General features: G+C 38.4%; 3 protein-coding genes across 3 annotated transcripts in view; 2 read left to right on the top strand and 1 right to left on the bottom strand.

Annotated features, from left to right (window-relative positions):
* Positions 1-879: 879 nt before the first annotated feature.
* On the top strand, positions 880-5,083 carry LOC135168355 (solute carrier family 22 member 19-like). The gene is made up of 8 exons (XM_064132425.1): positions 880-1,301; positions 1,387-1,701; positions 1,984-2,231; positions 2,472-2,734; positions 2,895-3,252; positions 3,440-3,690; positions 3,799-3,974; positions 4,052-5,083. Exons 1-8 carry the CDS (start codon positions 1,158-1,160, stop codon positions 4,325-4,327), a joined length of 2,031 nt encoding a protein of 676 aa, XP_063988495.1. The 5' UTR covers positions 880-1,157; the 3' UTR covers positions 4,328-5,083.
* A 3-nt stretch (positions 5,084-5,086) lies between these two features.
* LOC135168356 (mediator of RNA polymerase II transcription subunit 31-A) lies at positions 5,087-6,668 on the bottom strand. Its single transcript, XM_064132426.1, has 3 exons — positions 6,400-6,668; positions 6,207-6,296; positions 5,087-5,601 (listed from the first exon to the last, which is right to left on the bottom strand). Exons 1-3 carry the CDS (start codon positions 6,464-6,466, stop codon positions 5,285-5,287), a joined length of 474 nt encoding a protein of 157 aa, XP_063988496.1. The 5' UTR covers positions 6,467-6,668; the 3' UTR covers positions 5,087-5,284.
* A 2,122-nt stretch (positions 6,669-8,790) lies between these two features.
* The window catches only part of Su(var)3-3 (Suppressor of variegation 3-3), a 237,704-nt gene continuing 233,559 nt past the window's right edge, over positions 8,791-12,935 (top strand). Inside the window, exons 1-9 of the mRNA XM_064133529.1 lie at positions 8,791-8,942; positions 9,005-9,227; positions 9,314-9,465; positions 9,531-9,809; positions 10,233-10,409; positions 10,925-11,182; positions 11,272-11,409; positions 11,587-11,660; positions 12,199-12,347. Coding sequence (XP_063989599.1) covers positions 8,919-8,942; positions 9,005-9,227; positions 9,314-9,465; positions 9,531-9,809; positions 10,233-10,409; positions 10,925-11,182; positions 11,272-11,409; positions 11,587-11,660; positions 12,199-12,347 — 1,474 coding nt within the window. The 5' untranslated portion in view covers positions 8,791-8,918. The remainder of the gene's footprint in view (positions 8,943-9,004; positions 9,228-9,313; positions 9,466-9,530; positions 9,810-10,232; positions 10,410-10,924; positions 11,183-11,271; positions 11,410-11,586; positions 11,661-12,198; positions 12,348-12,935) is intronic.

The raw sequence follows: 12,935 nt of genomic DNA, 5'->3' as shown, positions 1-12,935 counted from the left end.
ATCATGGTTTCTTTCTTTCCATAAACAGAGATTTGTTTATGTTATTTAATGAACATTCATTAGAGTTTTCGTCGTTAGACCATACAGACGACCTCTCCAAGAAATAATGACCTCATAGTATAATAAATATAAACTTATATAACATAGGTCTGTACTATGGTCGTATTGTTTTTGCTCTTTTCAATAGATCCAAACGTGAATGAAAAAATCGATTTTAATTTCTTCGTGGCGAAATTCAAGAGATGGTGATGATAGACTTAAGCTTTTTTTAGTCACTTCCTGGAATAATAAAGTTTTTATGTTAGACCCTTATGGAAAGAGGTTGTTGGCCACGAGGACATTTTTAAAACCTATCAATATATTTTTCACGTTTTTCTGGGCCTTCTATAGTTCGCTCGCCGATTACGCAATCGACTGGGAAATTTTACGCGACTGTACGACAATTTTTCACACACAAATCTGATTAAAATTACGGACCGTTCTGAAATAAATTCGTGACAGTTCCGTAAAGTTGTTTAGAACCGCACTTTGCTTTGGAAATGATAAAATTTTTATTGAATATTTCTCTCCTTGTAGTCCATCCATAATAATGAACTTTTAATAGCGTAACCCGGTCATTATTCCATAAATAAAGCGATGAGGAATGGAGGGAGAATTTAATCGAAATATTGAGCGTTAATTATTTAGGGTGGTATGGAGAACAGCATCGAGTAGGGCGATGAGCTTTCCACATCCGGAAAGTGCGGGCTTTGGAGGCAAGCGCGGTAATTGAAATTTATACGAATAACTATGGTCTTTGGTCTCGCACACATCCTCACAGCGCAGAGCTTTGTCGCGCCGCGTGTGCGGTCCCTCAGTCTGAGGACTTGTCGTTTTCATTCGGTATAGACTACCCCCGGTGGACAATCGTCGCTCCTACTCGACGAGAATACAAAGAATACAAGTCACGAAGTGAGTGAGTGCGGAGACTCGAGAAGAGGTCGATCATTCCCCAGTTGTCGGATGGCTTAATCTTAGCATCGGCTGCATCATCTGCAATATTTAAAAATTATTCCCGATAATTTTGAGTGATTTAAAAAAAATGTGAATTTCCCCGAAGAGTTGGCAATTTAACCCATCATTTCGGCAAAATAGTGCGGCAATTAGTGAAATCACAAATGATTAAAATGTCGACTGAAGAGACCAGAGTGGGTTGTTTTCAAGTGCTCCTATTATTCCTCCTGGCAATAAATTGCATTATCGTTGCAATGAGTCATACATTACCCGCATTCCACAATTACACCCCTAGATTTTACTGCGAGGTAATTCGACGCTCGTTTTATTTCAGTTAAAAATGAAGTTGTTGGTCGAGTTATTTCTTTATCTGTCTTTTACCATTGTTTCTAGAGTTTGGATCAGGGCAATAGGAGTTACGGATGTGTACGTGGGGTGGAATTGGAGAATTCAACGGGGGCAGGGAATTTTTGCCAAACTGATTACGTATTTGTGACGGATCGAGGGGAGAAGAGTGTGGTTACTGATTGGGGACTCGTTTGCGAGAAAAGTTATCTCCGGAATTTGGCTAATGTTGTTTATTATGTTGGGGCTGCAATTGGTGCATTGATCGCAGGGGTGGCTGCAGACAGAGTTGGAAGACTTCCGGTTCTTGCGATTTGCCTGTATGCGCAAGGGACTATGGCAGTGGCCACATACATTGTTCAGGTAATTTTTTACGTTCTCAAGTGAAAGATCAGTACACAAAGACAAAAATTCATAAAAAATTAGGGAGCTTGCAGTTTACTCCCCGATTCTGTAATCGCCTGGGAAATTTTACGTGACAGTATTGTAATTTTTAGAAGACAATTACAGAGCGTTCAGAAAAAATTGAGTTCGGGAAAAGTAACAGTTCCTGGAACCGCAATTTGCAATCGCTTTGGAATAACAGGAAATGTACCTAATTTTTTAGCAATTTCACTAATCAATGAAATTATGATACGATACCAGAGTTATCCGGTCTTCCTGGGTCTTCGCGGTGTTCAAGGGATATTCGCACAAGGATTACACTCAGCGACGTACATTTTAATTCTGGAGTTATTCCCAACAAAGTTCAGAACACTAGTATTCACTGTGATGGGAGTCGCCTGGTCTCTAGGATTACTACTCTTAGCTGGCCTCAGCTACATCATCCTGGACTGGAGGATTCTCCAATTGGCGGTTTCCGTGCCTACAGCCATTACAGTCCTCTACGTCGGGTAAACAATCATCCATATCTCCAAAGACCTTTTACATTTTACATATTTTTAGCTTTATTTATCACTCGATTTAAAAAACCTTCAACAGTAGCGTAGCTGGTCGGTCAACTACCGACCTGAGGGTAGGGCTACGTTACATATCCGAGAAATATATTAGAAACTACCCCAGAATTTCAAGTTATGGAATAAATTAATATTTTCTTTATTATTCTGTTTGTAACATTAAATGTTCTGCTGAAGGATCATTCCCGAATCAACAAGATGGTTGCTGGCCAAGGGAAAAACTACTGAAGCTGATATGGCCCTTGAAAAAATTACAAAATACAATGTCTGCTGTTGTGGTGACAAAGTGCGTAGAGAATTAGTAGCAGATAACAGTGAAAACACAACACCTGTTAAACCAACACGAAAATCTCAGATTTTTCCTGATCCCAAAGACATAACTGAAAGCGAAGCTGCAAATCTGCTAACACCAACAAATTCAGCACACCGAAATTCCCGAAGTAAATTTATCTTCACTTTACGATCCACTCGTATTCTTTTTTTTCTACCAAGAATCTCTTACGACTTTTCTTACATGTTCATTCACCCCCGATTTTATTGCCACATTGAAGAGGGGCTTTTCATGCCTTATAAAAATATATTGACTGTGAAACTCTGCAGGAATCAGTTTACGTGCCATTTCGGAGAATCTTGAGAAACGATTATCTAATTTAACACCGGAAGCGTTGGCTGAGGGTAATAATGGAGAAGTGGAAATTGGGGAGTCATCAACGTCTCGGAGTAATCGAAATTCTAAGGCATTCACTGATGAGATAATTGTCGATGATGATGAACATGTGGGGGAATCGAATGATGGCAGTTCGATTAAAGTGGACATTAAACCGGTGGAAAATCACCTGTCTGAGGAGAGTCAAGCGAATGAGAACGAAGAGACTGAGAAACTCTCGGGAATATCGGAGACGTCGGCTTCTACTAATCTGTTTTTTATTAAATACAGCGGCATCATTGCGTTACAATGGTATTTGTTTGAGCGATCAACATCGTTTATCTTTATTTAGAGTAAAACAATATGGGACTTTACAAGATTAATATTCATAATAACACCCTCAATTTAACCATACCATATTTTAAACTAAACCAAAATCAATGTCCTCATCAATAATTCAACCGGAAACGCACCTCTAATCCTGATGATTTTCTTCCAGGTTCTCGACTTCACTGGCAAACGCAATTGTATTGAAATCACTGCCAAATTTATTAGAAAATCGCCACATAAATTTTGCCATTGGCGGTACAATAGAACTCGTTATTTACCTAGTCATCTATTTTATTTTGTCACGGCAGGGAAGACGTTTACCACTGGGTATTTTTCAGTCTCTCAACAGCATGATTTGCATCTTGATAGCTGGGCTGGTATTCCTGCCTCGTCTAACGGCATTTTGGATTAGTACGCAAAGTGCGTGAGCATCTAAACATTTTTTTTTTCGTTTTCCACTGTTTATCCTCAATTTTTAAATCGTTCAATATAATCTCCGCAAATTTATCTAATAATTCTTACTCTCAGGCATTGCGAGAACGACATTGCTGCTGTTGGGTAGAGTAACGACTACGAGTACAGTGGCTGCAGTTTATTTGTACACAGTTGAAATATTTCCAACTGTTTTGCGAGCTACTTGCTTAGGCGTTTTCACTGTCTTTGGTACGATTGGTTATCTTGGTGCACCATACATCAGCACCATGGTGAGCATTAATAACAATTTACCGATTATTTTAAAACATTTGGGATGGTTAAGTGATTAAGTGCTTGTAAATTGCAGGAGCATTGTGTACCCATGGGAGACTTTATGCTAGCAGCATTGCTATGTCTCATTGCTGGGCTGTCGTGTCTAGTTATGCCGGAAACACTGAGCAAAGTACTACCGGATACTATTCAGGACGCACACAGATTAACTATCGGGGAGGATGCTGGTCATGCCAATGAACAGGAGGATGCAGCCGCTGAGAGGGAAATCCTCAGAGAAAAATTGTTTTCCGAAGATTGGGTCGATGCTGGCAATGGAATTATCGTTAATTTTACGGAGAATAGGAATTGATGGGAATGAGTCTGTAGATGTCGGTCTGTAAGTGGTGAAGAATCGGTAATCAATGAATTTCAGAAGATGTCTGACAACTTTTTTGATGAAAATGAATTTATCAACTCATTTGCATATTCGAAAATGTTTATGAGAAAATTTTAGCGATTTTTCAAGTTTAGGCTTTAATATTGCGTTATACGATGAGCGGGAATGGTTGCTAACGTTGTAAAAATCAATTCTATCGAAAAAACTTTCCATAAAAAAATGTTTTTTTGTGTTGAATTGATTTTCTTCAAGATGAAAAAAAAAGTTTTGTCTTATGCCTCGTTTCAAAGACAATTATGTCTCCCTGGGTTTGATCAAGTGATTTTTGTTGATAAATATATATCATTCATTAATTAGTCAACATTTATCATGGGAAAAAATAATTTCACCAGGAAATTACCATTTTCAGATCGAAAACTTGAAAAATTTCCTTCAACATCTCTTGAGGTTTTTTACATATTTGAAACCAATGGAGATGAACCAAAAGATAGATTATAGAGATTTTCACCACTGAAATTGTGTTCTGTACATATCTTCGTTTTAAAATGTTTGATGGACCAAAATACATTGTACTAATTATGCATAAATTTTATTCCTACGGTAGACTGAGTAGAATTCGTTTCTGTATGTAATGAAGTTTGAGTTTAATTTATTCCGAAGTCAATATGTCTGTTGACGCCTTATTATCAGTGTTTAATATATTGTTTACGAAGATAATAATAACCATTGAGATAAAATCAAAAGAAAGATTTATTACGTGATAAATATAAAACCATTTTTCTTGAGATCTATCACAGCTAACCCGCTCGATCCAATTGTAGGAGCATCCTTGGAGGGAGGAGAATTGTCTCTGGGGCGGTCAGATACAGGAGGTCATGTAATATGGGTTCTTGGCGAGCATTATTCACTTGATTTTGGCGTTGGTCCCTATCAGGGAACTTTTGGTTGAGCAATTCCATTGTTCTGGGGATTGACATGCTGGGGTGTTTGCTCGGTTGCCTGTTGGAGTAATCTCGTTCTGCGACGTGTGTAGTGCTGCCAGAGAAGAATCTGCTGGTCGTCTATGAATTTTGTACACTGAGAATTTACAACTTCCCGCCTAAAGTGCTCGTACTGGAGGAGATCAAGGAAGTAGAGACACATTGGATATTTTAAGTACTTAGCATACTCCGGTTCCTTCCAGTAGAGGAGATACTTGAGGTAGTTTATAAATGTGGAATCCTTGAAGTAACCACGTTGTGCTAGAACTGAATTAAAACGATGAAGGAAATTATTAGTTGGGGAAGGCACATCGTTGAAAAATTGTTATATTTCAGTTACACTGATATTTTAGGGAGTGTTGACATTAAAAATTAATTGTATGACATATAACTTGTTATGGGCTGCTCACCATCTGAAATTTCAAGATTTTGGGATACGTCGAAACGGAATCGAGAAGAATAGAGAGCATGAGAAGGTATTCAGGATTTATTGTCATTTTTTCGGTCTAGGATGATGTATTCATGTTAAAAATACTTCATTAGAATGAAGATATTATTTTCTTCGATATGTCGTTTATTATCATGACAATAATATGATAATAAATTCGATAATATTGATGTTTATGGTTCTTAACCTCAGCAATTTTTGTTTTCAGTTAAAATTTCACACTTGACGAGGTGCAAAAGATAACCTGGTAGTATTTTACACTTCCATGAGGTATGTTTCTGAATGAAAATAGGATCTACATCGTTTCGTGGTAATGAATTTAAAGTAATTCTCGAAATGCGATAATTAAACTGACGAATCTAGATTAAAATATATTTGTTGGAAACTGATAGTTCTAATTAGTTTATTTAACACCAATACTTACAGTTCAAATAATTGGGATTTGCCAAACACTGAACAAATTCAAGTTCCACTTGAAAACGCAAACGCTGCTGATCGTCAGTTTCTGGTACACCTGAAAACCAAAATAAAATGCTTTGAACAATCCCAACTTCCTCATTCCTCGATTGTTTGTCTGATTTTTTGGAATCACTACAACGAAAACATAACCTACTAACCGTTCATTGCAATGTAAGAGGGCTTTCGGCCTTTCAACAGACTCGGTGGATCATCCAAACGACTCATATTATTCCACCACCGACACCGACAATCTTCTGTTCACTTTTTTTATTTTCCCTATGATCACAGTTCACTCATTTGCGGAATATTGTCATTAATTTTGAGCTCTAAACAACAGGGCAACGTAAATAGGTCCCGATCCAAGTTATCTGAAGCATTAGCAGATACGGAGATAACCTCCAAATATCGATAATCTATGAGACCAGGACCACCAACGAGGATTGACTAATATAGAGGCTCAAGTCTGGGGGTTTGACTGACCCCAGCGGTATTGTAGTACCTCGCCCAGGAGAGGCAGGGCGCCACACGCAATGCTGGGGGGGGGGGCTCCGTTTGTACTTTTTCAACTGTACAAATGATGAACAGTAGAGAGAATTTTCCAACGTTGAGAGCACCGGTGTGCAGGGATCCAACTGTCGAGACAAAAATGTGGCTGTAGATGTGGACCCAGCGCCACATGTACAGCTTACCTTTTTGTCTCGACAGTTGAATCCCTGCACACCGGTGCTCTCAACGTTTGAAAATTCTCTCTACTGTTCATCATTTGTACAGTTGAAAAAGTACAAACGGAGCCCCCCCGTTCACCACGGACACATAGTTAGAAGGTAATTAACGAATTTTGAGATGAAACTAATCTCAATCATTTGGGAATAGTTTAGGATAGTTTAGGAATACATTCGCATAGTTTAGGAACTAATAGTTTATTTATAATCAATGACTCTTTTATTGGCGTATAGTTAGCAGGTGGAGCAGATGATAAGTTCGAATCTTAATCGGACTTGCATAGATCGATGTAACATAATTTGGGAAGTCTAAAAACATTGATTCAGAGTTTAGGAATTAACTGTTATTATTTAATTAATGGTTTTCTAATTGTGACTGGGGGGCAGGCTGCGCATGCGCATACGCCCTTGTGGCCGAGGGTATACAGGGTCCCCTTTAGCCTCCCGCTGATGGTGCACCGGCATGTTTTGGGGGTAATTTTGAACCGAAAAGTCCTTTTCCACTTTTCGCTCGGACGCACCCCTATCGAGATATTGGGGTGAAAAGCACGGCCAATGGGGCGCGAGAGAGAGGGGGAAAGATATTTCTCTCTCACTGATTGGCAATTTTAAGACAATCCTTTGGAGGGGGGGGAGGTGATTCGATTAGATAATTAATGTTTAAAATTGTCGAAATAGATGTCGAAATTCCCAGGGGATGACTCGCGATTTTCGCAGAATCCGGAGCAATAAACGCGTTTTCCTGATTATCAAGTAAACAAATGGATTTACGGCCTTTTGTCACAAGACATTTTTTGCAGAGGATCAAATTTTCTACAACAAATGTCTTATGGTGGCATCCCGTAAATCCATCAGTTTATTTAATAATTGGATTTAAAATTTTAACCAAAATCCTCAATTTATTAATAAACTAATACATTTTCGCGATTTTTACATAAGTCGCTTTCGGGGTCTCGGGGGGGGGGGGTCTAATCATCACCCCCCCCCAAGGATTGTCTTGAAATTGCCAATCAGTGAGAGAGAAATATCTTTCCCCCTCTCTCTCGCGCCCCATTGGCCGTGCTTTTTACCCCAATATCTCGATAGGGGTGCGTCCGAGCGAAAAGTGGAAAAGGACTTTTCGGTTAAAAATTACCCCCAAAACATGCCGGTGCACCATCAGCAGGAGGCTAAAGGGGACCCTGTATACCCTCGGCCACAAGGGCATATGCGCATGCGCAGCCTGCCCCACAGTCACAATTAGAAAACCATTAATTAAATAATAACAGTTAATTCCTAAACTCTGAATTAATGTTTTTTAGACTTCCCAAATTATGTTACATCGATCGATGCAAGTCCGATTAAGATTCGAACTTATCATCTGCTCCACCTGCTAACTATACGCCAATAAAAGAGTCATTGATTATAAATAAACTATTAGTTCCTAAACTATGCGAATGTATTCCTAAACTATCCTAAACTATTCCCAAATGATTGAGATTAGTTTCATCTCAAAATTCGCTAATTACCTTCTAACTATGTGTCCGTCCGTTCACCCATGCATAAGTTTACCTTTCTATATAATTTTTTATATGGTCGACCTTGAACTTAAGCAGTGACCTCTTTGTGGTACATTTTCCACTAATTAATAATTAGACAGCTAAATTATTGAGCTACAAACGATTCTCTATCGATATAAAGTGAAATACATACGAATCTTAGTTTCTGAAATGATTTGAAGTAATTTTTTGAACGTTAATGGCGCAAATGGTTTTGCCGCCATGATCGACGAGAAGCAAGATGGCGCCCATAGCTGCGACGCCCGCCCGTAACAGTGCCAACAACTGAGTGTTCCACCACCTTCCATCGACATTTCTCAGTTCAATGCCGGTGTTGGTGGAATCAAAACAAATATAAACCCAATCCAACGGACCCCGTGTGTTATAAAAGCATAATAAACGTCCAATAAGTGCATAATGAGTCGTCGTAAACGCGCAAAGGTGCGTAAATCATATTTGTGTTGCGTTGCGAATGCCTAATACGTGATTACACAATGTTTAAGGTTGAGTATCGAGAGATGGAGGAAAAATACAATCAGCTGGAGGATGAAAACGCATCAGACACATCTGAAAAATCGAAAGCAGGACTTGGTACACCAGAGAAAAAATTGCTAAATGAACAAGTGCAGGTCAGTGAACCTCCAGCTCCAATAGCAGCGACGTCAACTCCCAAAAACGAGGTTAAGGAGGAGGACGAGCAGGACAGTGATCACGAGGATCCTCACGGTGAGTTGATTATTGATTTAATTATATTGGTGGTTGAATAATTTTATTTTATCCCATTTTATTTTATTGAATTCGTCTCTGTGCAGTTAAGGAGCTTTTGAATGGACTGGAGGGAGCTGCCTTCCAGAGTCGTCTTCCTTTCGATAAACTGACGTCCACAGAGGCTGTTTGTTTCCCTGATATATCGTCTGGACCTCCACAGACCCAAAAAGTCTTTCTTCATATTAGAAATCGATTGGTGAGTTTCTTCTTAATTTGTCTCATTTTTAGGAGTGTTTTTAATGCTTTGGTGATTGATTGCAGCTTCAACTATGGCTGGAGAATCCTAAGCAACAATTGATCATTGAGAATGCTCTGCTGGCTATTGAACCACCCTATAACAGTGATCCAGTACTCACTAGGCGCATTCATGCATTCCTGGAGCGCCATGGATTCATCAATTTTGGTGTTTTCAAACGATTGAAGCCTATACCTACGAAAAAACTGGGGAAAGTCGTTGTGATTGGTGCGGGAATTGCTGGACTCGCTGCTGCACAACAGATGCAGCAATTTGGACTTGAGGTTATTGTGTTGGAAGCAAGAGTAAGTCTTTTCGAATTATCCATATAATATTTTACAAAGGACTGGGGATAAATGAGTGAAAAACAAATTTATGAATTGCGTTCATTTTCATTCATAAAAGAGGGAAAAGCATTTACGATAGAAATAATGATAGAAGTAATACTTCCATTCAGTCACAAAGATTTGTCGAGGTCTGAGAAATAGTATATGTTTACATTTCGCCTCGCTGGCTCCTTGTTTACAGAATAGAAGTGGAGGAAGGGAGTTACTGGTCTGAGCAACAGTTAATATTTTCATTTCCTCAGTAATTATTAAATCTCAAACAAAGATTAAATCTTGATCGAATCATGTAAATTTTGGGAATAAAATTTATGTTAGTCTATACACTTTATTGAGTTCATTGCTGAATTACGACGAATAATTTACCCAAATTTACTTTTGCAGGATCGTGTGGGTGGCAGAATCGCCACGTTCAGAAAGTCTTCGTACATAGCTGATTTAGGGGCAATGGTGGTAACTGGATTAGGCGGAAATCCTGTTACAACACTAAGTAAACAAATTAGCATGGAGTTGCATAAGATCCGACAGAAGTGCCCGCTATATGAGAGTGACGGACAGACTGTGAGTACTTGTATTAATCTGCAATAGCAATCGAATATAAAAAAATTTACAGCTGGACCAGAACATGAATTTTCCAATTGACTTTAGTTTATCATAATAATAGGGATGCTTAGTGCTGAATTCGATGGAGTTTCAATTGGTTAAAAATTTGAATAATTGAAATCATCTATATATATGTTATATTTCATATAGTATATCTTATATACAGATGATTCCATTTGGACCGTTATTAGGACGTGAATATATGTATTATTTATAACTAGAAATAAATGCACACCTCAAGATTGTTAATACGTGCGCCAAGCGCGCGCTCCATTCTAGTTGTACTAAGTTTCGAGGTTTTATAAATTTCTTCCTAAAAGTTTTTAATTCCCAAAATGAAATTCTTTGAAATTCCCCTGAAGTTGCAATGCGATTAAAATTAATCTCGGCTGAAACGCTTGAAAAATGACAGTAGGATTATAGTTAAAAAAGAAAAATACTCAGTTTTTAATATAATAATTTTTGTAATTTAGGTACCGAAGGACAAGGATGAAATGGTGGAAAGAGAATTCAACCGATTATTGGAGGCAACGTCCTATCTCTCTCATCAGCTTGATTTTAATTACATTGGGAACACTGGACAGTCAGGTAACACAACAAGGCCAGTCTCATTGGGTCAGGCATTGGAATGGGTAATTAGACTTCAAGAACAGGGAGTTAAGCAACGTCAAGTTGCTCATTTCAGCTGCGTACTTACCCTCCAGAGTAGACTCATTGCTAATCAGCAACGTGTATGTATTCATCATTTTCTGTGAAATTTTCTTAACGATTTTTTAAAACTATTCATTTACTTACATTTCTTCTTTCTTCCAAATCACAGATGATTGCCATTAAAGAACGATTAGCCGAGCTTAACAAGCAGTACAAAGAAATGACAGAGAGCAAATTACAAACACGAGATATTACTCAGGAGTTTGTACAGCGATCGAAGTTGCGGGATGTGCACAATGCGTGCAAGGTAATTATGAATGTTGTTAAAAATTATTCTGTTAGTACAGAGTAATCGTAGGTGGAAGAACATTTTTTCTCATTGATTAGGAAAAATTCCTGAATATGCAATTCCTGAACAGAAAGCGTTTTTCAATAAATATAGTTTAGATACTCTGGTTATTAACGATATATTTTTATGTACAAGGAGTGGGATCAGCTATCTGAGCAACAGAAGGAGATTGAGGCAAAGCTGCAGGAATTGGAGGCCTCTCCACCCAGGTACAATGTGTAAAATATACCATTAGTGTTTACCAAATTTAGATTACATATTCATACTAATTCATTAAATTGGAATAATCATTGTCATCTCTATTGAAGTCGTTTTTGTCCAATTAACAAAATTTGTCATTATTATGAAGGACGTTTATCATATTCATTATTTGGCGATAGACCAAGATAATTCAATTTTGACTATTGACCAGCTTTCCATGAATATTGTGCAATTATAAAGAAACTAAATGTTTACTATAATCTTTTTGTAAAGATCAGTTGACTTATCTCGTTTTTCCATCACTAAATGACATCAATAACTTTAATTAGTGGTCTAAGAAGCCTCGTATACTTAGTCATTTGCATGTGAAAGCCAATGCAGTAATAATTATGCAAGAGAACATCATCTCAAACTCATCCGCTCATGAAAAACTGGAATTTATTGATTGGACATTCTCACCCATTTATTAAATTCAACGCTTAAGATAAACCTCATCACTTTCCCCCTTTTTCTTTTCAATTAATTAATAAATCTTATTATTATCAGCGACGTCTACCTGTCATCGAAGGACCGGCAGATACTCGACTGGCATTTTGCAAATCTGGAATTTGCCAATGCCACCTCATTATCAAATCTCTCGCTGAAGCACTGGGACCAGGACGACGACTTCGAGTTCACTGGGAGCCATCTGACTGGTAAGTTACAACTCATTCTATACAATGTATTCTGCCTGCATCCTCATTCTCTCCAAATAAAAGGCACCGAAACTTGTGAAGGAGAAGTTTTATAAAAAAAAAACTCCCAAAAAAAAGAAATATATGTTGCACACATGAAGGCAAAACCATTTGGTCCCTAATTGAAATACGCGCGCCTGAAATTAATCTACAATCTCTCGTCGTTAAATTCAAGCCCCGTACCGCTAATCGAGGACCGAGGCAAAAGGGCGGCTAAGGTAGAGGGAATAAATGATTCGAGTGAGAAAAACAGTGGTGGGAATGAGGAGAAAAGAGAAAATACTGGGAGGGTGGGAGGGAACTCGACCCTGCATACTGTAGGGTAGTGTAATCCATGTTGAGTATTCGTGTAAGGCAGTATGTACTGGGCGCAACATGTATGCGGTACTCTGTTGCACCATGAAGTCCCGTAGAAGATACGGCACCCAGGGGGAAGTAAGAGGAGGGGAAAGATGGTGTAGATAAGGCGTGAATTATTCCCGCTTGCTGCATCTCTTTTTAACATTCTCCCCCTTGTCCTTCTTCCCCTACTGCACTACAACATCTACT

This window comes from Diachasmimorpha longicaudata, chromosome 13, assembly GCF_034640455.1.
Source record: "Diachasmimorpha longicaudata isolate KC_UGA_2023 chromosome 13, iyDiaLong2, whole genome shotgun sequence".
Taxonomy (NCBI): Eukaryota; Metazoa; Arthropoda; class Insecta; order Hymenoptera; family Braconidae; genus Diachasmimorpha; species Diachasmimorpha longicaudata.
The sequence above is the reverse complement of the archived record's forward strand: the minus strand, read 5'-3'. Positions and strand labels throughout refer to the sequence as shown.